The sequence below is a fragment of the Gopherus evgoodei genome, chromosome 20, assembly GCF_007399415.2.
Source record: "Gopherus evgoodei ecotype Sinaloan lineage chromosome 20, rGopEvg1_v1.p, whole genome shotgun sequence".
In the NCBI taxonomy this organism is placed as follows: Eukaryota; Metazoa; Chordata; order Testudines; family Testudinidae; genus Gopherus; species Gopherus evgoodei.
Window position 1 is genome coordinate 7615971 of NC_044341.1, and position 24003 is coordinate 7639973.

Consider the following 24003-nt stretch of genomic DNA (forward strand, 5'->3'; position numbering starts at 1 on the left):
GAACAGCTTCCATATGAGGAGAGATTAATAAGACTGGGACTTTTCAGCTTGGAAAAGAGACCATCAAGGAGGGATATGATAGATATCTATAAAATTATGACTGGTGAGAGAGTAAATATTTTGTCCTCATAACAAGAACTAGGGGTCACCAAATGAAATTAATAGGCAGCAAGTTTAAAACAAACAAAAGGAAGTATTTCTTCACACAACACAGTCAACCTGTGGAACTCATTGCTGGAGGATGTTGTGAAGGCCAAGACTCTAACAGGGTTCCAAAAGGAACTAAACAAGTTTATGGAGGATAGGTCCATCAATGGCTATTAGTCAGGATGGGCAGAGATGGCGTCCCTAGCCTCTGTTTGCCAGAAGCTGGGAATGGGCAATGGGATGGATCACTTGATGATTACCTGTTCATTCCCTCTGAAGTATCTGGCATTGGCCACTGTCGGAAGGCAGGATACTGGGCTAGATGGACAATTGGTCTGACCAACAATAATGTTGTCTTAAAACCAGCACTAGGCTTATTTTAGAAACTTGGAGCTGCTCTTTCCAGTTGGACTCAGGAGTCCTCTCTTCACTAGAGATGTTATTCTGACTTAGTCACGCTTTCTTCGGTTCCCTCTTTCTGGGGCAAGAGAAGTAACAGTGGGAGAAAGCTTTGTGTTGTGTTGCTTCCTCTAGTGTTTATCTGCAACATCGTAAAGGTCACGGAACACACTGTGTAACAGAAACCAGAGTGTGAGTAGCATCTAAATCTTTGCTGAGAAGCTTTCAGTTATAGTAGAGACCTTCTGGCCGGCATTTCATGTGTTCATTCACCACTAGTGCTTGAACGAAAGTCTTGGATTTTTTTTTTAATATTTAAAATTCTCTTTATTGGTTGTCTGTCCCAATTTCTATACATTAGGCTGAAATCCCTTGGCCCTATTCAGTCACTTGGGACTGAAATTTGGCATACTTTCACCAAAAAAAAAATCCAACATATTTTCACCAAAAAATAATTAACCTTTACAATTGTTCTGGACTTCTTAAATGCTACACATTTCCCAGGATTTCATGTGACTTTTTGTGTGGCTTTTAGACCCAAAACAGTACTTGGTCCTTAAGGTGGACTACAGCTGGCAGGTGTTTTGAAATAGATCTATAGGTTAGTCAGAGATGGATAGATACAGATATAAAAACATATCAAACGAAACAAAATAAGTAACAATGGATTTGAAGGGAAAAGCACTAACACGTAGTGCTATCCTGAAGGCCCAAAGCCACCACTGGTGTGAATGTTTTCAGGGACTAGGCTTTGGTTTAGTAATAAAACAATCACTGTGTGTGTTCTCTTAACCTTTACGATGATGGTGGTATTTATATATTGGAATCCTGTTGCCGGGATCTACCTCTGATGTTAACCCAGTACAAAGGGAATTAGACCATACCCTCTAAAAGGCTCTCGGTGCGTTCTTTATCCAAAGGTGACTCCGTCTGCAGGCAGCAAGCTGAAGCGACCGACTTTTCACTCTAGTCGAACTTCTCTTGCGGGTGATACCAGTAATAGTTCCTCTCCCGTCTCTACAGGTGCCAAAACCAATCGTGCTGGTAAGTCCTAAGCTGACCGTTTTACCTGTCATGGGTGCTAAAATAAGTGCGACCTCCTCTCATAGCTGTCCCTGTCTATGGATTCCAGTCAAGAGAAAGGAGAAGCTACTGCCCATCTGTAAAGGGCATCGTTCTACAGGCTGGTCTGTTTATCCACATGTCATAGAGATGTTTCAAGGATTGCCTTGACCCTGAGTAGTTTGGGATGCATTTTAAGAAGGGTTTCCTTTAAATTGTGTTCAGAATAAAATCTTCATACTACAGACCCTCTGTCTCCCAGAGCCTGGAGTGAGAACAGCCAGAAACAAGCTGTGAAATTCTCCAATGAGTCTTAAAAGTTTTAGGCAAAGTTGCTCATTGCCATCATAGAGCGACCAGTGATCCTGGATTTATTGCTCAGTCTTCTAATAACATTGCTGCTATCGTTGGGTCTGCAAACAGGTGGTGGTACTGAAGGAGGGTGGGATCCATTTGCTAAGGGTTAGAATGGGGAGATGTTTCAATGTGATCACAAATACCTGGATTTAATTTCAGATCCTAAGAAAACAGCCAGTCGTCCCACGAGTCGCGCCGGGAGCCGGGCCGGGAGTCGGGCCAGCAGCCGGCGGGGAAGCGACGCCTCCGATTTTGACCTTCTGGAAACTCAGTCAGCCTGTTCGGACACTTCAGAAAGCAGCACGGCAGGGGTTCAAGGCAGTTCGCGACGGGGGTTGGCGAAACCTTCCAAAATCCCAACCATGTCCAAGAAAACTACCACGGCCACCCCCAAAACTCCAGGCCCCAAGAGATAATACTGTCCCAACACCCCCTAAAACAAAACAAACCTGTGTCCAATTTTTAACCCTGCTACGTACATTGGATGTATATTTATTCTAAATGGGAAAAATTATATTGTTAAAAGTGTAAAAGAACAATTGTGTTATGAAGCTGCCTTCTTTGGGTTTTTTTTCTTTTTTCTCTTTTGTAAGTTACTATTTTCATGTGAATATTTATGTAGATAAAATTTGCCTCCTGGTCACCCCTATTCACAACGGGCCCAGAAAACTGAAATGTGGGAGAGAGAAAGCAAGAAAAAAAGTCAAGATGTGAAAGTGTAAAAAAAAAAATAAAATAAAAAAAAATAAGAGAAACATAAATCAGATTTCTGCGCGGTGCAGGGTGTGAACCTGCTTTATCTTTTAGGATTGTTCCTAAATGCATCTTTATAAACTTGACTTGCTGCCTCAGCGAGATAAATTATATTTAAAAAAACAAAAAACCCTGAATCCTACAGTGTTCAAGGAACTCTCTTTTTGTAAATCATGGATACCTCAAAGAGAGAAACATGAGGTGAGGGGATTTTGGGCGTCTGCTTCCATTTTTTTAAAGGTTCTGTGATTTTACCTGAAGAAATTGGAGTTTGTTTGAATTAATAAAATTTGCACATGCTACAGTAGAAGGGGTTCATTACAAATGCTGTCTTTAAAATACTGTCCCAGCACTTAACGCTTTTAACGAGCAAATAATAGTGATGGGGTTTGGGGGTAGAACTTTAAAGTCATCCAGAAGAGAGCACTGGGTTGGCAACACTACAAATGCATCCTTTAGAGGATGGGACAAAAAGGTGCTTCTGTCACTTCCTGTCCTACAAGTCAGAAGACACTTCAGGATGGCCACCCAGTCAGTTCGCATAAGAGACTGACGCACATTGTTCATTACAGAATTGCTATTTATCTGCACCTCTTTTCCTATTTATTATTTGACTGGTCATTCTACTTCAAACCAGGCTGAGATTTACGTCACCTCTACTCCTAGAAGAAACCTGGGACTTACATGCACAGTTGCTTGTCCTTTAAATGAGTCTCACCAGCGCACTTGCTAGCAAGTCCTATCTCGCTTTTGTATGCAACTTTTCTTTGTGATAAAATCAGCTGACCAAGTGACCATGAGGGTGGGTCTGGGGAGGGGCTATCTGGACTTCCTGTATTTATTAAATACTGTTCCTCTTCAGCTCTGACCATATTGCTGTGTGATTCTCTCAATTGGTTTAATTGAGGCAGAAACTGAAGCTCAACCAATGAACTGTTTAAAACAGTTTTTTTGTATTAAAATTGCTTGCAGTAATAACCACCTCGCTTCTGATTTTATTCCACCGGGCTAGCTTTATAAACATCCGTATTAAAGGTGAAACGTTTTCTAACAAAGCAAAAGCCGATTGGCTGTATAAAAATGTATTTTGAATGCATCTATAAGGCAGCAAAAATTGCCTTTGCGAGAACGTCAGAGATTGGCTTAGAATTTATGGTTCACCGCTCTTTAATTCCTGTGCTTTCTATTCTTTTGCCATCTAGGCATTTCACAATCAAACCACGTGCTGTGGTAGGTTCTCCAATAACTATTGCATAAGACATCAGGACTCTACCCACCACTCCACCACTGGGTGGTATCAAGTGAACAGAAAACAGTGCAGAGACTTCTGTAGGTTATGTCTGAATTCACCCCACCCTCCGCCACTCAAAGCAAGCAGCGGTGCTCTGCACTGCCAAGAACTTCTGGGTGAACTGCAGGTGAAGTGTCTGGCACTAATTTAGCCTGGAGCTTCTGAGGGGCTGGGGAACTGGTGCAGGGTCCACATTTAAGAGGAATAAGCTGCTTGCTTGCCAGGTAGGGAGATGTTTGATGGTTTGGGTAATTTAATTACTTTGCAAAATATGGTCTTGAGATCCTTATTAGTTCCATTTCTTTTTTTCCCTCGCCAAGGGATTTTACATGTATATTCCAGGGAACCATGCTAATCTAGTCTACTCTATGATGTAATGCTGGACTGTCTGGGGAGAGAGAAGTGGTCAGTTCCACAGTGGAGCAATACATAAGAACATGCTGGAGTCTCCCAACGCCTGTCATTCCTACTTTCGAAGGCATTGGCTTGTTTCTTGAGCTCAGTATGGTATAACTTACTGCTCCTATTTCTCACAAGTCTTCCTTGGCTTCCCATCCAACCGATTCTAGTACAAAAGTCTCCAAGGCCTTCCCTGGATTTAGCAGGGAAGGAAAAAGGGCAATATTTCTCCAAACTTCTCTCTAATGCTTCTGTTACAGTGGTGCTCAAATACTAGGTTCTTTCCTTCTCTCTCTTCATCCCAAGTGGCGAATGGTGCCTTTAACATCTGCCCCTAAGCCCCTGATTCCGGCTAATTTGTTTCCTGTAGTCAAATCTCATTTCAAGGGCTTGTCTATGCATGAAAGTGGTTTTCGATTAAGGTAAGGTGTAAATTTAAAGTGCAATGGCTATTCTTGACTAATTCCAGCTGTGGGCGCTCAATCTGGAATAAAAGTGACTTGTTCCTGTTTATTTGAACTCATTTTCAAAGCCGGTTAAGCTAAACAGGAACAAGGCACTCTTGACTCCTGAACTTTCCTGGAAGGGCCTGTCTCTAATGACTGCATCCTACTCCGTGAGCCATTCAGTTTACTGCAACTCTCCTTCCCACATCTCCAGCTGTACTGGAATGTACGGACTGTCTACCTGAATGTAAATCTGTGCTATGTTGTGCTGCAGAAAGATTGTATGAAAGGTTTATCATATAAGGAGGAAAATGTGTTGAAGGAAAAAATTAAAGTGAATTCTTTCAAGGGAATATCTGAGAACTCCCAAGAGCCCGTCACTGCACGTGCAGTGTACCTGCATCAAAGTTGTTTGCTACATCAGCTGTGATATCTAACCTATGTGCTTTTTAATGAAAGTGACATTCTCACCTATAGTATATCTCAGGTCCATAATTTATATTACAGACGCCAGGGGCAGGGATGTGGCTCAGTGTTAACTGAGAGGGGCTCCTAGCACACACATGGGCTCTAAAATATTAATACTTTAGACTAGCGGTGTCAGAAAACTCAGTAATTCCCTAAATTCAACCCTCGGGGAAACTGCTACTCATTTTCAGATGTCAGTGTGTGTAAAAATGTACATTAGACTGCATGAGCCTGCAGCTGCTGAGCAGAATTCTGGTCTAGTTCCTCTTAATCCAGCAGGTCTCAGACTTTACTGGTGACCCCTTTCACTTTGCCTCTGAGTACGACCCCTCCAATACATTAAACACTCTTTTTAATATATTTAACACCATTATAAATGCTGGAGACAAGCAGGGTTTGGAGTGGAGGTTGACAGCTCCTGCCTCCCTATGTAATGACCTCGCGACCCCCAGTTTGAGAAACCTGCTCTAATCTATGTAACTAATCCATTTTGAAGTGTCTTTGCTACATCGATATCACGGTTAATGTGCTCATTGTCCCTTGGAAGCCAAGTTTGCTAAATGTTGTTATTTAAGTGACAGTGTCCTTGATGCTACACAAGTTGCAATGGGAAATGGCTTTGCAAGTTTACTATTTTCATACCTGCATTTTTTCCCTGTTGTGTCTGTCTGTCACTTCAAATACCTACCACCAGTGCAATAGTATAAATAGTTCTGCATTACTGACAGTCAGGGATACTACATGCAAAGCAATATTTTTTTAAAAATGGGGTGATTTGAAATTGTTAGTGTTTTAAATGTTGTTCCTTGACTATTGACTGTTGTTGCATTTTGCAATACTTGTCACTAAAATGTGGCAGGTGTTAGTGATGTTTTTAAAAGCTCTTTATTTAAGCAAAGGTCACTGCAACAGAAACAGGATGTAAAAGGAGGCTGCAGTTCAATTCAAAATGTGCTTATCTTGTCTAAGACAACCATTGAGTCTGATCTTGGATATGGCCAGTGTTCACTTTTTGAACACTATTCTACAGGTGAAACCTTGCTCCACATCATTTCAGATTGTCCTGTGTGCACATTGTAGACAAAACACACACACAGGGACAGAAATCCAGTGGTTCCCAGGAACTCTTCCTATGACAACCAAGGGATAGACTTGCTAGCACCATATTGCCCACCGCTGGTAGTCTCACCTACACCTTCTCTCCTTTGGAACTACATTATATATAGACCTGAGCAAATAACCTTTTCCCCCTCAATTTGCAGGCTTGTACTAATAACTAACTTTTGTTTTGAGTCAACCTAAAAGGCCATGTTTGCAAAACTTTCAGCAAACCGATTATTTTGTTGTTAAGTTGTTTCAGGAGATGGAAACTTCATTTCAACCTAAACTGAAATGTTTCAGTTTGATTCTGAGGTTTTAAATTTTTAAGTACATTTTTTTAAACAAGCCCTTTTGAATAGAAACTGTAAATGTTCTGTTTTGTAACCGTCAGACCAAAAGATTTGATTTAAAAAAAAAAAGAAGGGGGAGGGGTTGCTGGCATGAGTGCATGCCCGAAATCTGCATTTTTTGTAAGAAAATTGTGGTCGAAAAATGTTTAGCTCACTCTAATTAGATGCTAGGCAGATTGTCCAGATCCACACTGGAATAACGTGTTGCTACGAGGCTATAATATACATTCACATTTGTCAGCCCAGCACCACCTGCAGTACGAGAATCTGCACCTGGGACCGGTTTCTCCCCCCGTGTTGACATGAAGTTCCAGGCACGAGGGCGAAGTGGCAGAGTTAAGAGCCGAGCCAGGAGAGGGCAGTGGATACCAACCAACCCACCCCACCTTCAAACCGGACCTACCAGCCCAGGAACGTTCCCACGCGCGGGGTGGGGCTTGCCATGAAGGCAGCAGAGCGGGCGTGGAGGGGTGGCGGAGTCCAAATGGGCTTTTTTTAGCCCTGTCCCGGCCCTGTGCCGCAGGGAATCCAGGATCACCGAGCACGGGCCGCCAGGGCCAGCTCTTAGCTGGAAACCCCGATTTCCTTGGACGAAAGCTTGGTGCCAAGGCCAGCCCCTCGCTACTCCCTCTGCGGCGCCCAGCTCAGCCCCGGCTGCGCCCGCAGAACCGCTGGGCAGCCCGCTCTCTGCGCCCCTTCTCGAGAGGGAGGGGGATGAAAATCCCCCACAGCTGCGCGGCCAGCGCAAGAGCCAACACCTGGGAGGCAGGAGAAGGGCAAAGCCCCAGCGGAGCCCGGGGGTGGTGGGCCGGGAGGGAGCGCTGCAGGGCGCCATCTAGCTCGGTTTTCCCAGTGCGCCTGGCACGCTCCTACCCAGGTGTTTGGGGAGCTGCGCCGACGCGCAGCGCTGCGCCCCGAGCTCGCCGCCACTTGGGCTCAGCCGCGGGGCCGCCCGGCCAGGGGGTTGCTGTACAGACACGTGCTCCGGGTCCTGGCGATGGTTAAAGCGCACGCCCAGCAGCTCTCCGCGTGAAGCCCCAGGGCAGAGGGGCATCCGCCTGCTGTCGACGCCTCGCTGGTCAGGGGGTCCCCCGGACGGGCTGCATGACTCCGGGGCAGCTCCGCGTCCCGGGCCCAGCGGGGAGAGCCTGAGCCAGGAGCTGCTCCGCTTTCCAGCTTCCGCCTTCGGAGAAGAGGCTCCCGCAAGGCCCCGCACCTGGCGCTTGTCCGGCACTTGGCGCTTCCAAGCCCCCGGCTGCCCGTTCCCACGCGCGGCGGCCAATGGGCGGCTGGTGAGGCCGGCGCGGCGCGGCGCAGCCGGTGCGCCCCCGGGAGCGGAGCGCACGGGCTCGGCCGACAGAGGCGATGCGGCTGCTCTGCGGGGCTCTGCTCTGGCTCCTGGGGCTCTTGTGTGACCTGGGTAACAGCAGCTTCCTCCGGAGCCATCTCCATGCCTCCAGCTTCCTGCAGCGCCGGCTGAGCGGCCGGGAGAAGCGGGAGATGCAGCGGGAGATCCTGTCCATCCTAGGGCTGCCGGGCAGACCCCGACCCAAGGCCTCCGCCGGGGGCAAGCTGCCCTCCTCCGCGCCCCTCTTCATGCTGGACCTTTACCACGCCATGGCCAGGGAGGAGGAGGACGAAGAGGAAGATCAGCTGGGCTGGGGCCGGGGGGTCTCCCGGCCGGTGCTGACCAGCTTGAGCATCCAGACGCCTCCGTTGGGAAGAGTCATCAGCCGGGCGGACACGGTCATGAGCTTTGTCAACATGGGTAAGTGGTAAGCGCCCAAGCGGCTGGAGGGACCAGGACCCCGGAGGGCTGGTGGGGCCCTGCCTGGGCTTGGGCACCTGCCCCCGCTGGCTCATGGGACTTTCTTCACCTTTCTCTGGCTACCCAGTTACTAGAGTCCTGGGTTCCCAGGCTAGTGGGGACCATTGGGAGCCTCTTAGGGCGACCAGACAGCAAGTGTGAAAAATCAGGACAGGGGGTGGGGGGCTAATAGGAGCCTATATAAGAAAAAGCCCCAAATATCGGGACTGTCCCTATAAAATCAGGAGATCTGGTCACCCCTAGAGCCTCTGGCCTGGCCTGACCCCCTGGATAGCCCAGAACGTCCCCCCGGGAATTCCAGTGCAGACAAACCAGCCAACCTGTGGCTGTAGCCAAACGCCCCCTGACCAGCTGGCCGCCTGCAGGGCTTTTTTCACCCCAGTGCACATAAAGGAGTTAAGGGTTAGAGGAGCTGTTCAGTTAAAGCTCATCTCTTCTGGGGGCTCTAAAATCCTCAAATGGCCTTGAAATGAGTGTCTGGTCTCCTGGCCGATTGGCCTGGGTCTTTTCTGTCATTTTTTCCCCCATGGTTCTCATTTTACTCCCTTGAAAGTTGTCCGCATTCAAATTATTTTTTTGACACTTATGCCCCCTTCACACCTATTGGTTCTCATCTGTGTTTGACCCACCTCTTGCCCTTTATTCCGGGCCTCGATTTCTAAAGGCCGATGCTTTCTCATGTTGTCCCAGGCTGCTGGTGGATTTCCGTCCCTTTGTTTCAAGCTAAGCTAGCAACACTTCTCTCCTGGTTATTCTTCACTTGAGGGCTGGTTTATGACCATTTGCGTGGACTCACTTGCCAGTTATTCAGCAGTCTGTTAAGCCTCTGGATATTTGTGACATCAAAGATGATGATGTAATGTGGAGGTGACAGCTTTGTCCTCAAACCATCCCAGATAGGAAGAGCCTCTTGACTGCTTCCAGTCTTACATGGCCATGCAACGTGCTAGATATAATATATTGCCTAATGGCTTGAGCACTGAACAGGAAAGATGTGGGTTCTCTTCCCAGCTCATCACTGGCCTGCTGGGTGACCGTGCGCAAGTCACTGCCCCTTGTTGTGCCTCAGTTTCCCCATCTGTGAAATGGGAACAATGCTAGTGCTCCCCTTTTTGTAAAGTGTGTTGAGACCTTCTGATGAAAAGTGCTGAAAAGAACAATTAGACTCTGGAACGCATTGCCACGGGAAGTCGGTGAGGCCACGAGCTTAACAAAATGGAATTGGACCTTCATCTGAGTAACAAGCAGATCCAGAGTTATCATCATAATTAATTGAAACACATTTTGTGAAAGGCATATTAAACCTAATGCATCAGGACCTAAGCCAATCCCTGTTGCAGATCGGGGTGAGACCTAATGGGGAAGAGAGCAGATGGCCCCACATCTGCCTACTGCCGGGTTCTTGAATCTTCCTCTGAATTAGCTGAGCTAAATGGATCTTGAGTCTGATCCAGTCTGGCAATTCCTGTGATCCTAAAACTTTATTCTCAGCACCCCACAAGGAAACACACTAATAACCTAGTAGGTTTATTTATGGTTAGTTAGACTGGTGTATAACCTAAAACTAATTTTAAACCTACTAGAACTCGCTAAGTTACCATTGGCCAGGGTTCCTGAACTGTTGTGTGTGCCCGTGTGAGGCAAAACATGGCTGGATGGCATCACAAAAGCTGCACCAGGTAGCCTGGCTAAACCTGCAAGATGATAGAATTACGTTCTTCTGACAGGGTTAAACTTTTACTGTCCATGCATCTAGCAGGGCTGCTGCTGTCTGAGTTTAGGACGCACAAATAATTTGACCCCGTGCGACTATCTTGGGAGGTTCTACAATGCATCCCTGTGACAACCGTACACTTTGTTACTTACTTACCACCGCTATGTGCTTAACCTCACGTCCCGGGCTGCTCTCTTCAGACACCAGCTCTTCACTAGGAACAGAAACCTCACTGCTAAATTTAACTTCATCCTAAACCCCACAGACCAAACCTCGCTACTAATTGAAACCTCTCTGCTTTTATTGTAGAGCTGGCTAGTGCTAGTTATGATACCATTAGCTTGCTGGCATCCTACACATAGATGTGGCTTTTGTGCTGCATCCTTTTTGAAACAAAGCCTTTAGGAGGCTGGATGGTACCTCCAGATGGTATTCCCTGTTTATCAAGCTGACTTCATGAGTGAGTTGTGGTGGAACGTGGGTATGGGGGCCTCCTGTGATGGAGACTCCATCTCAGTGTCAAAAGATGTCACAGTGGTCTCTGTTAGCCTGAGTGAGAAGCCTGCTAAAATGGAGTGGGATGTAGGGGAGCCGAAAGGGGGAGAAACTAGACCAGAAAATGCCTGTTTGGCAAAAATTCGGCAATAACTTTTGTCCCTGCTGGGGATAGCCCTGGGTCAGTCTAAACAAGTTCATCTCTTCTACAATCTCCAGTTTAAAGACCAGGCTGTGAAACTGTAACCCAAAAGTGACTTCCACCTTAACACGCTGTAGGTGAAAAGGTGGAAATCCACTGAAGGTGACGAGTGCCTTCAAAAGCAGCTGCCCCGGGAACAGACTGGATGTTAAATGGAGTGGGTTTACAACAACTGCTGATCTCCACAGTTATCCAGAAAAGGAGGTGGAAATATTGGGGATGCGTGTTAAGAGCAAAGACCAAGCGTCCGCTATGGTGAGCTTGCCGTTAAGCAGCTGGAGGAGGAACATGTAAAAGGGGCTGCTGGAAAAAACCCCTCTGTCGAACAGTGCTCAGAGGGTCCATCTACAAAGAACCCCTCTGTCGAACAGTGCTCAGAGGGTCCGTCTACACTGCGGCTGGCCCAGGTCATCTGACTTGGGCTCGGATTGTGGGGCTCAAAGTTGCAGTATAGATGTCCGGCCCCTGAGACCCTGCGAGGTGAGAGAGTTTAGCGCAAGCTTGAATGTGACACTAATTTTTAGCCCCACAGCCAATTCCCAAGTCAGCTGACCCAAGTGCTGAGACTTGGTGCTATGGGTTTTTTTTTATTGTAGACGTACCCAGAGAGGGAACACTTGTGGGGCTTAACAACATAGAGGATGTAGGAGGGAGGGATAGTTCTGTGGTTTGAGCACTGGCCTGCTAAACCCAGGGTTGTGAGCTCAATGCTTAAGGGGGCCATTTGGTCCTGCTTTGAGCAGGGGGTTGGACTAGATGATCTCTTGAGGTCCCTTCCAACCCTAATAATCTATGATTCTATGCAAGGATTGGCCCAGGATAGACAGAGATGGCAAAGCCTTTTGTGACCTGAGTAATGTCTGATGCTACAGGATGGATTCAGGTTCAGATCTGTTCCAACACACTGCACCATCTGTCGGTTGTGGAAGTGGCCTCTGATGATAAAACCACCTAATTTTCAGCAGCAGCGTATTAGTAATTCACTCTTATCAGAACTGACATCCAAAATACAGGGCCAAATCTGCCCTGATGTAAGTGGGCACAACTCCGACTGGAATCCGGGCACTGCGTCGCTTCCAATTTCGGCATACGTAGGCCCGGAGATCCACTAAACAGGAAGGATTGATGACCATGGAGCAGAGCGCACAGGGGACACCCCAGCTCCTCTCTTCCAGCAACAGAGTGGAACAAACTACCGACATCAGGATACTGAATCAGGATTCAAAATAACCCTAAAGGTTGCTCCTTATTGCTGGACTCCGGTCAGGCTGGGGATGGTCTAACGCTTCTGCCACGGTCCTAGCTGTATTAATGACATCTAAAGTGATGATATTTCTACCCAGCACCTCTGTTCCTGAAGACTAATGCGCAAAGTTCACTGCGACAAACCAAAGGAAGCTAATCAGAAGAGGGGCTTCATCTGTAAGGGCAGGCTTTGAGTGTGGATGAGGCATTTCTAGAACCAAAAACAGCAGTATCTGAAACACAAGACCTTGTAGTAATGGGTGACTTTTCCAGCAGCCATCTGGGTAGTTAAAGTAATACGGCAAAACTTGTCAAGTATCAGGAGGTAGCCTTGTTAGTCTGTATCCACAAAAACAACCTTGCATCTGAAGAAGTGAGTCTTTTTACCCACAAAAGCTTATGCCTAGATAAATCTGTTAGTCTTTAAGAAGTTTGTGGAATGTCCTTGAGAAGGTGGAGGAAGTAGCCGGGGGACAGCCAGTTTAGACTGGAGTCTGACTAAACGGGAGAACTGGCTTGCAGATCTGAAGGTTGAAGGCAGTTTGCGGGGGGGGGGGGGAGAGGAAGTGATCATGGAATGGTAGATTTCTTTATTCCAAGGAACAGAAAGAGTCAGAGCAGCAGAATAAGGACAGTGGACTTCAAAAAATGAAACTTTAACGAATGCGGAGAACTGGTAGGTAAGGCCCCATGGGAAGAAAATCTAAGGGAAAAAGGAGTGCAGCAGAGCGGGCAGTTTCTCAAAGAGGCTGTTAAAGACACAACAGCAAACTACCCTGATGCAGAGGAAGTATGGGAAGAATAACAGGCCAGTATGACTTAACCAGGAGCACTTCAGTGACCTGAAAATCAAAAAGGAATCCTACAAAAATGGAAACATGGGCAAATGGCTACGGCTGAGTACAAACCAATACCGCCAGCATAGAGACAAAAAGGGCTGAGACACAAAATGAGTTACACCCAGCAAGGGACATAAAAGGCAACGAGAAGAGGTTCCCTACATTAAATTAGGAGCAAGAGCGAGATGAAGGCAAATGCAGGGCCTCTACTCAGCAGGGAAGGAGAATGAATAACTAACTGATGAAATCACGAAAGCTGAGATGTTTGATGCCAGTTTTGCTTCAGCCTTTGCTAAAAGGGTTACGGGTGACCGAATTCTTAGTGCAATGAATATTAACGACAAGGGAGAAAGAACACAAGCTGAAATACGGAAAGAACAGGTTAACTATTCAGATGAGCTAGATATATTCAAGGTAGCAGAACCTGAGGAAACGCATCTGAGGGTACATAAAGAATTAGCTGAAACAATCTCCGAACCATTCGTGATTCTTCTGTATGTTCTTAAAGGTACAGCTGAGGTCCCAGAGAACTGGAGAAGGGCAGCCATAGTACCTACCGATCTTTTAAAAAGGGGGACAAAGAAGACCCAGAGTATTATAGATCAGGCAGTCTAGCATCTATACCTGGAGAGATACTGAAACAGATGATTAAACAATCAATTTTTAAGCACTTAGAGGATAATAGGGTTACAAGTAATGTCCTGCATGGATTTGTCAAGAACAAATCATGCCAAACCAACCTAATTTCCTACTAGCCTGGATGTAGACATGCTATATCTTGATTTTTAGTAAGGCTTTGGGCACAGTCTCACAGGACAGTCTCACAAGACTAGGGAAATGTGGTCTAGATGAAATGACTATAAGGTGAATGCAAAACTGGTTGAAAGACCATACTCAAAGGGTAGTCACACCCTCCCAGTTTGACAGCAACACTGGGTCAGTCCTGGGGCCGTTCAATATTTTCATTAATGACTTGGATGGCAGAGTGGGTAGCGTGCTTATGAAATCTGTGGCTGATCTCAAGCGGGGAGGGATTGCTAGCATTTTGGAGGACAGGATTAGAATTCCAAACATCCTTACCAAACTGGAGAATTGGTCTGAAATCAATAAGATGAATTAAGATAAGTGCCAAGTACCTCACTGAGGAAAGAAAAACCAAATGCGCAGTTACAAAATCGGAACTAGAGGCTAGGTGGTGGTGGTACTGCTGAAGAGGATCTGGGGGTTAGAGTAGATCACAAATTGAATCTGAGCCAAGAACGTGATACTGCTGTGAAAAAGGCTAATATCTTTCCTGGGTGTAACAACAGGAGTGTTGTATGCAAGACACTGGAGGGACTTATCCCACTCTACTCAGCCCCGGTGAGGCCTCAGGAGCTGGCATACTGCATCCAGTTAAGGGTACCACACTTGACAAATTGGAGAGTGGCCAGAGACCAACAAAAACAATAAAAGATTTAGAAATCCTGACCTACGAGGCAAGGTTAAAACCCAGCAACCTGGGCATGTTAACAATTGAGAAAAGAAAGACTGAGCGGGGACAGGTCTGGGGCCCGGGAGCAGGTTCAGGACTGGGAACAGAGCTGCAGCCAGGCCATAGTTGGGTGCTGAGGCTGGGGATGAGGCAGGGTTGGGTAGCGCACGCTCCCCACGCCCCCATGGGGGCTGACTCAGGCACCCGAGAATGTTCTTCTGTGCCCTCCCTAGAGGGGTGTGCCCCACAGTTTGGGGACCTCTGCAGTAAGGTGTGTTCTAGATTATTCTAATAAGCCATCAACCTAGTGTCTCTGTTAAGACTGTGGTTTTTAGCGTCCAGCAGAGTAATGAATTTAAGTTCCCAGGCTGGTCTTAAGAAGGTGTTGTGCAGGTTTCCTTTGAGGATGATGAAAGAGATAATACTTAGCCCTGCCATGAGTGCAGGGGACTGGATTAGAAGACCTCTTGAGGTCCCTTCCAGTCCTACAATTCTGTGAGAGGTCAGCTGCGGAGTGATCGCTTTGGGAAAAGTTTGCCCATGGGTGACAAGGTGGTTTTGTCTGTGACATTCATTCAAATGTCTGGTTTCATCCACATAGGTGGTGTTGGGGCATTTGATGTGCTGGACGAGGTGCTCCATATGCCATGATTAAGGCTATGATTTTGTCGTGAAGGATGTGGAAATCACGGAATCTGTCACTTCCAGGGACCTCCATGGCTTGAGTCTGCAGTGCTTGGGAACTGTAAGGTCTCCCCGCTGCCGACCCTGCAGCTCCTGGCTGCTGTGGATGACGGGGCCTCTGGAAGCTTAGAGCCATGGGTGGCAGGGGACCCCACAGTTCCAAACCGATCATTTCCCCCTCCCCCAACCCCCGAGTGGTATGGAGACTCTGCAGCTCCTCAGTTTGTCATGCATATTTTTTGTAAATGTCATGGACAGGCTTCCATGAATTTTTCTTTATTGCCTGTGACCTGTCCATGACGTATGTGTTAAAATCTTAGTCTTAGTCATGTTAGGTGTGTGTAGGACCCACAGATCATGAAAGTTGTGTTGGGGGTGGGAGATACTGATCATCATAGCAGGGGAGATATGTCTGCAGGTTTCACATCTGTCGTTTTGGCAGAGTCCAGTGCCGCTTTGAATGGCTGTGTTCTGGTGATGAGGAGCTGGGTGAGATTTTGGGGCAGGGGGAGATGGTTGTTTGAAGGCCAGAAGAGTGGGTTTGTGAAAGGTTTATTTCAGGATGTGGAACCCATCAAGTATAGGTTGTAACTGTTTGATGGTACCCATATGGATTCTAGTGGGGGGTGGCAGGTGACAAGTAGGGGTGTAGAGCAAGTGGGTTTTTTCCCCTGTGCTGAAGCAGGTTCTTCTGGGGTATTTGGGTGATCCGTTCTATGACACAATTGACTCTGGTGGTGCGTCCTTGTTTAGTGAAGGTGGATTTAGGTGTGTATCTCGGACTACTACTTCAAAGGAAATTCTGGGTGTAGACTGATTTCATGATGCCTCTGGGGCAGGGGAGGGAGTTGGTGGACGTAAGTGTGGTGATCTGTAGTTTAGATGGTTGTAACCCAACCATTTCACTAACAAACAAAAATAATGAAACGTCTGATTCACTAGTACACTGCAAAATTACTTGGTTTTAAAATGAAAGTCCTTTATAGCCATCAGAATTAAACTTATATATTTTTACAAATGCTAGCCCTGCACTTACATGTTTGTGTGAGTTGTACTAGCAGAAGAATGAAGTGTATGATGAAAGGCTGTCAGAGAACCTTAGCAGCACTGATGCATGCCAGTCTCTATAACACACGCACTCTCCCCCCCCCGTCTCCTTACACATCAAAACAGACATACCTTTTTGTAGTCCCTCCCCTACAAACCTTCCACACCCATTGCCTGCAGGGCAAGCTCACCTTTGCTACGGTTTGTGATAGGACCAGGTATGGGAGCCGTATTGCACCATCAGCATGTTCCGAACTTTTAATTTAAGATTCCAATCACCTTCATTTCAAAAGGAAACTCAAAGCTGCCTCATGCTCCCAACCGCAGAGCTAGCAAGAGAAGAAGCCAAGAGAAGCTGTAGGAGCTTGATGCACCCTTCAGGGAGTTCCTATCCTCTCTGGTTATTTTGGGAAATACAGACGAGGAGCCACCCATTTTAATGATTTACTTATGACCCAGGAATTTGAGCTGGGCAGCCCAGTACCTACTAAGGCTGTTTTCTTTCTTTGTCATACTCAGTGGGTAGGCCCGGTCAGTAAGAACCAGTCTGGGGTAGTCACTCCACAAACGAGGGTATTACGTGGTGAAGGATCGAGCCATTTTAGGATAAACTGGGATTCATATTACCAAGACAGGGTGGCCCGGATGCATGTTCTATGAAATGACCTGGATGTGACTTTCTGACAATACAAATGCAGTCCCTTTCTGAGACTTCTGCAGCCCTGGCTGTTTTTAAGGAGGGTTTTTTTCTACTTGCCAGTTAGAGTGAATCTGCCTGAAAATGCCGCCTCCTCCCCCTGAGGATCCAGAGATCGAACACCAGTCTTCTCTGAGCCGTGTAGCTATTTCACTACTAATAAACACAAGGGAGAGATAGCAGAACCCTCCATGTTTACCCTGTAAACTCATCTGCAGAAAGGCATCTAAGGGACACAGTCAAGTCAGTTTCAAAAAGTAGTTTTTTGTGGGTCTATAACATTGTCCTAGTTCTAAAATATGTTCCTCTCCCCTGCTGCTACATGCAAACCTTGCACAAATTAAATGTGGGAACCAAAGACTCACCTGCCAATAAACCTGCCTGTGTGCAAAGTGCAGTCAGATACATGTAGCAAACTAATCACACGTTTTGTCAGTTTCTCAGATGCCAGGTGCAAGGATATTGAGTTAAGTGTTTGGTTTTTTTAAGTGAGGTGTCTGCATTTTTTTTTTCAGTTGGCAACGTTCCTTTACAAGGCTGCACAATATAACCAAGAAAATGTTCCACTTTTCCAATTTTCGCCCTATTTTCTTCTGTCTCATTTCCATCTTTGTAATTATATGCAGTTGTTTGGCATACTAATGACACAGGGTTTAACAGACCAAGTACCACATGGAAAGCACTTAATAAAATAACCACCAGGGTTTTTTTTTTCCAGCCATTATAACAGGTGGCCATTTGATATAGGGCCAGCCAACTCACCAGGACTCCCAGCACTTTAGCTGTTGGCCTCCACTTACAAATCCGGGTGGAGCAGTTTTTCCTTCCATCCGTTTTAGCAAGTCAGCTGTAGTGCAGCTGAAACAGCTGGGCGGGTCTGGAGTGTGGCTGGAAATGCTTTTCAGAGGTGGCCACTTAATGTAGGGAAAGCTAATATCAGAGAGATGGGAAATCTTAGGGAGACTTAATTATTACTTCTCATTAATCAGAGAGATTGCACATTGCGTTCCACAGCAACGTCGCCGCACTTGGCTTTAAGAGAGTGTTTTTCGGCATGAAAGGTAACCCAGAGCGCTTCCAGATTCTAGCAAACAGTGCAGCGTATCTCTCACGTCCTCTTGCTGGGAGATGAGACGCTGGCTATATTCCCCACACAAACTGATGGGGGATCTTCAGCTGACAGCTGCTAGAAAGGAGCAGAAAGAATTGCCGTTCAGCCTCATCACTTACTGAGGGCAGAGTTCTTGACTGCCTCCCAGCCCAGCTCCCTCTTTAGCAGCTGACCGCAAAAGCCAAGTGCAAGGTCTGAGCGCACAGAATCGCCGTCTGGGGGGTATTTCATCAGCACAGCTAGCTTTCACTTCGAGGCCAATTATTAGCAAAGACAAATTACCTTCAGTATTAAAGGCTGCTGTTTTCCCACTCCTGCTGTTCCCTTTGTTCTCCAGTGGCTTACGCTCCCTCCCTAGTTTCTCGGATGAATTTCAGCGACAGTGGCTCAGTAAATCAAGACACAGACTGGGGCAATTATTTTGTTTTGTGGCAAAGCTTTCTGACAACGTTGGATGAAGGGGGTGTGTGCGTGTGCATGCTTCCTTTAAATGTGCAGAATTTTTGTCAAGAAAGTATAATTTTTTGCAGAGGGGGCAATGGAAATATTAGCCAGATTCCACTGAAACATACTTTCAAACTTCACAAAGGAACTGCAGTAACATATGTGTCTTGGAAATGAAAGTACCCAAGCAAGCCGGCTTTATGATCAAATGCAACAGCATTTCGGAACCACTTGCGAATTAATAGGTGGCCGCATTGGAGTGATCCCATGGCCTTTTGCTCCTAAGTTTGCCCCAGAAGGAGCCAGGAATTGTTTAGGAAATGAGAAGCCAAGCACAGCTGCTTATCTGCCACATTTTGCAGTGCTTGGGAGTACTTCTAAATCCCTTTTTCCCCTTTGGAAAGCTTCTCTAGTTTATTTTTTCCTGGTTTCAGCTGAAGGGTAGCATCCTTCTTGCATCTCATTTAAATATATTTTAAGACTCCGAATACTTGATGTGGTTGAATATGCTGGCATCTCCTTCTAATTTAGGGTCTGAAAGGGCCATTCGGAGGCAGCCAGGACTAGTAATTACAACTGCTGTGTAGTTTATAGAAACAGCGCGCACACAAAAAGTTTTACAATTTAAAAAAAAAAGTGTCTAAAAATACCTTGCAAACAGTCAAGACTTGAAGACCTGCTCTTCAGCACTGCAGAGATTTCTGGCTGGGAAGAGGGTTGAAAGGACTGAAAAGAGAGAGACTGGAATTTTGCGAGAATGCTGTGAAGGTGGCCTAGAAGAACCGGTAGAGATTGCAGGATCCCAGCTCTACCCTCTGTAAGGTGCTGGGGTTAGAGAAGCACAGAGAGGCCGATAGCACATCTGGAGCTTTGCTTCACTCTGGGGAGAGGCTTCTTCAGAAAGTGGTTTTATTAGATACAAGACCAGAGGGCCTATTTCAACCCTTCCTCGGGCCTGCAGCTGCTTGAGAAAAACAGCGGCCTGGCTTTCTCACACTGAACTTCACTTTGTTCCCCCAGGGTCTCTCTCAGTCTGCTCTTCCCCGAATTAAAATAACTGAGCGCATGACAAATGAAAGGCACCTTTGAAAGCTCAGTTAAGCAAGTCTGGCAGTCTTTTTTCTTTGTTTGTTTGGTTTTTTTCCCCCTTTTACCTATTAACTTTTAAAAATCAGAGTGAGCCTGAAAAATAAAAGTGGGGGAGGAGGGGATCCAAAGAAGCAGAAGGATTTTGATCCCTAGGGAAGGCCTGCCAGAGACTAAACGCCTCGGTCGGCGCACAAGCTTAGCCTTTACTCAGAGGTGCTGAGATGGTACGAAAGTGGTGCTGGCCCGGTGCTTGGCTGCGTCACTTGGTAAAGGGTTCAGTCCAGCACGAGAGGAGAGAGAGTCTCAATACCCTTCTGGCCTATTGGGTATATAGGTTCTTATACCACATTCGCTCCCCAAACATCTCCAAGTGGCACATTAAGTAGCAGGAGTCTCACCTGTCACATGCTGTTTGGTCTCCCAACCCTTGTCCAAGCCTGCCCCAAACCCCTGGTTTGACTCAGACAGCTGGCCCCTACTGCTGTGGCGTCCCTCCTCCAGAATCTGAGCCAGCTACACGATAACTAGTGCAGGCATGTCTACATGAGCTGAATCATAGCCCCTGACTGCAGTGTAGACGTACCCTGCCGGGATGTTTGAACAGGGTCACTATTGGTGTCGTCTTTCATTTCCTTCTTCTTTCTTACCAGTTAAGGTGTGGCACAGAACAACCACCGGAGTTCTTTCTGGTGGGGGTCATTCATGTTTCTCAAGCAGTTTGCTCACGAGGTGCATAAAAGCAAATGGCCAAACTGCTTAAAGGACTAGTTAGGCACTTCAGATAGGTCCTTACTAATATTTGTGTGTGACTTGAACTCTGAATGATTCAGGCCCCTTCTCTGGGGAGGCCTCTAGAACCAGAAAGAGAACCCTAAATGTGGTTTTACTAAGGGCACCTATAAAGCTAGGTGCTATCTGATCTCACACGTGCTACCTCTCCCTGTAATTAACAAGCTTCTATTTTCCATGTGTAGGGTACCTGTCATCCCCAAAGACTATTACCCAAATCCTACAGACCCTCTGTTACCAGATGTCATGATGCAAACATGAGCACTGACCTCAATGATACCACTCTGGGTAGTAAACACTACACCCAGTAGTAGGTGGCTGCAGGATTGGGCCCTATCTTTGAGCTGTATACAGGGAAGCATCAACTACTGTCTAGCATAATGCAGCACGGTAAAGGGAGAGGACGTTTTTGACCAAGGACATGAGGGTAAACCCACTTGCGTTATGAAGATGGCCATAGGATCATTAATGTCCACACTGAACACACGGGACGTCTGACTTGAAATGTTTATCCAGCCATGCAATAAAGAAACCTCAAAACAACCCAGCTATTTTTGCAGTTTACCTCCAAAAAGAAATGCAGCCGTGTTAGTCTGGGCAAAGCAAAACCATGGTTCCTGGGAGTCTGGATTTTCAGCCTGATGCATAGCTAAGCCAGCCATTCCCACCCAATCAATAATTGTAAAGATTTGGACTTATCATTTTAAATATCTCTCCCATTCAGGGATCTCGGTGTATTTTTACAAACAGTATTTAAAGACTTGGAACACTCCCGGGAGGAGGAGGGGAGGTATTATACACAATTTCAAGATGAGTCAGCTGGGAAAGAGGTTAAATGACTTGGCAAGGTCTCAAGGAGAGATTCTGTAGGGGACTCTAAACTGAACCCAGGAGTCTTGACTCCCGGACTCTACTGACTAGACCAGTGTTTCTCAAACATTTTTTTTCACAGACCACTTGAAAATTGCTGAGGGTCTCGGTGGACCATGTAATGATCTTTCCAAATGTTGTTTGTACTGTTAGCTAACTATTGTAAAGTGCTTTGGATAAAAGCACTATATATATTAAAAAAAAAAAAAGTAGTAATAGTTAATTTTTTTTGTTCTACAAATAAAAGCACACAACTCATATTTTAATCTCAGTAGTCTTAGCTTTCTAATGTGATGGATGTGCCCTCTCTCCCCTGCCGTGGCAGCCCCTGAGCTGGGGCTGGGAAGGTGGGGGGTCTCTCCCTGGCAGCTGCAGCCCTGGAGCTGTGGAAAGTTGCCTCTTTCTCTGGCTGCTGCAGCCCTGCATGTCCCAAATTCACCCCACCCCTTCTCACCCCATTGCCCCCTCCCATCTTCCCTCTATTCCCCCAAAGGCCACCACCTCACCTTACATGTGTCTTCTCCCAGGTCCAGGCACCTAATTAGTGGAGCCAGTCTGCATGGCTCCAGTAGTTAGGTGGGTAGCCCTTAATTCACTTGTGTGCAGCCACCCAGGTGCACACCTTAGAGGGAACTATCTGCGGACCACCTGAATGGAGCTCATGGACCACTAGTGGTCCACAGACTGCAGTTTGAGAACCTCTGGACTAGACCATACCCAGAGTGGCTGTTCGTATTCGTGTAAACTCAATGTCAATGTCTCTCTTCCCATTGCCAGGTTCCTTGCTACGCTAGGATTTAATTAAAACTGATAATTTGTCAATTTTTCAACTCTCTTGGGTGACCTCATCAAAGGCTTTACAGAAATCTAGATCCACTGCCTTGTGTCCATTTCCCTGAGACACACAATTTGTAATTTAGTGAAGAACGTAACAATATTTGCCTGATCTGTCTCATAATCCCATGTTGCTGTTCACCAAGTTTTCATTTCAATGCACAGATCAAATCCTACCGCATGTGCCCTACTAGGGTATTTGGCCCATAGTTTCCAAGATTAACTTTTGGCCTCCTTTTGATGACTAGGTCTACGTTCTCCAGCCCTCTGACACATCCCTTGTCCTTCGTTATTGACTGGAAATTCTGACTGGTTGTACTTAGTACTTAGAAGAAAATCATCAGGCACAGTTCACTGAGGCAGGTTCCGTTTATTAAAGTATCTTCTGTATCAACTTCCAAACTTATCTCATCACTCTTCTACCAGAGACTGAAGAAAAGGGTTAAATATATCTGCCATTAGGAATCCTCTAATTAATATTCCTTCTCTAAGATTGGTCCTACCTCCTCATTGTTTTTCTTCCTATACCTGATGATTTAAAAATCTTTGTTTGGTTCAACCCCTATAAAATATGAGCCAATACATGTCTCAAATACCTCAAATCCTTTCAAAAGGACGAATGCCATGACCCTGAGAAGACTTGACTGACCCATGAGGTACATGTTAAGAATAGCAACCCTTTCCACTGTCTGGATAGGAGATTCCTCCATTAATGTCAAAGCTGCCCTTGTTTGACCTCACATCGCCTAGTGTGGATAGGTTTTACCAGTTGAGGGATTTACAGAAGAGGACATTTGGTGAGCTTTATAGTCTGCAGAGAAAGTGACAAATCTTGTCTTTGACCCCACTCAACACCAACCCGGGTTTGATTGACCACAAAGGCAATGGAGCCTTCTGAACCGGTTTCGTACCGGACGTGGAATTTGTGCTGCAGCAGAATTTCGGTGGCATTTTAGAGACAGTTCCCTTTGTCATTGTGGACAGCCGCAAACCGTGGCGCATATTGTTGAGGACTGCAAAATGACTCAACTTCCTGGAGGTCTTCGTGCCTTGAACATTGTTGATAAGAATGCTGTGGCTTGGCTTGAGTGGGTTGCTTACACCAAATAAATAAATGTCAAAGCCTGAGATTTTTATCATAAGCTCTAAGGAGACCTCTTAAGTGAATCAGTGTCTTTCAGAACTGCTGTAATTAGATGATTATGCATATAGGGATTTCCATACGCCTATATGCAGCAAACATGCACCCAACACATGTGGGTGATTAGCAAGTTGTTTAGTTTTCCACGCACGGCATGAAAGCAGCTTGCAAAGTATTCTCGTTACAGATTCCCACCTGGGAGGAACCAATCATGGTCTTTTTTGCAGCGTTATTTTAAGTTTTACAGCAAATAAATATAAAAGGCACCTAGAGATCATCTATGTTAATTGCGTCTGTTCGTGAGTGAGCACGTGCTCATTGAAGGCCTGTTTTTGGGCAGGAGGACACCCAATGAAAGCAACACAGGGGCGGTCGGTGGTCCTTCTTTAATTGGAACCCCTTCTTTAGATTTCAGTCGTGGGGGGAGACAGACAAGAACAAGAGACAGAACAAGGAGAGGAAAAGAGGTGAGAAGAGGTTTAAAACTCTCCTAAGAAGGGGGAAGATTGAAACACGTCGTCATTATTTGTGTATGTTATTGTAGCACTTAGGGGGACTTGGTCCTTGACTAGGGCTCCCTTGTGCTAGGTGCTGTACAGAGGCAGCTGTTCTGTCCTATTACACTCAGGGTGACAAGTGGCAGTTGGGCAGATGGATTAAATTTTGGTGAATATGTAATGATGAAGTCAGTGACGGAAGGAGCCAAGCAGAATTTTGAACCACGGAG

The 24003-nt window shown here is 46.2% G+C and overlaps 2 protein-coding genes across 29 annotated transcripts in view; both read left to right on the forward strand.

Moving 5' to 3' along the window:
- Nucleotides 1–3697, forward strand: part of MACF1 (microtubule actin crosslinking factor 1) — a 247192-nt gene extending 243495 nt beyond the window's left edge. For all 28 annotated transcript variants that reach the window (XM_030539247.1, XM_030539263.1, XM_030539259.1 and 25 more), the window contains 2 exons: nt 1467–1590; nt 2125–3697. In XM_030539247.1, coding sequence (XP_030395107.1) covers nt 1467–1590; nt 2125–2381 — 381 coding nt within the window. In that variant the 3' untranslated portion in view covers nt 2382–3697. The remainder of the gene's footprint in view (nt 1–1466; nt 1591–2124) is intronic.
- A 4422-nt stretch (nt 3698–8119) lies between these two features.
- Nucleotides 8120–24003, forward strand: part of LOC115637721 (bone morphogenetic protein 8A-like) — a 36689-nt gene continuing 20805 nt past the window's right edge. The window contains exon 1 of the mRNA XM_030539265.1: nt 8120–8541. Within this exon, the coding sequence (XP_030395125.1) occupies nt 8139–8541 (403 nt within the window). The 5' untranslated portion in view covers nt 8120–8138. The remainder of the gene's footprint in view (nt 8542–24003) is intronic.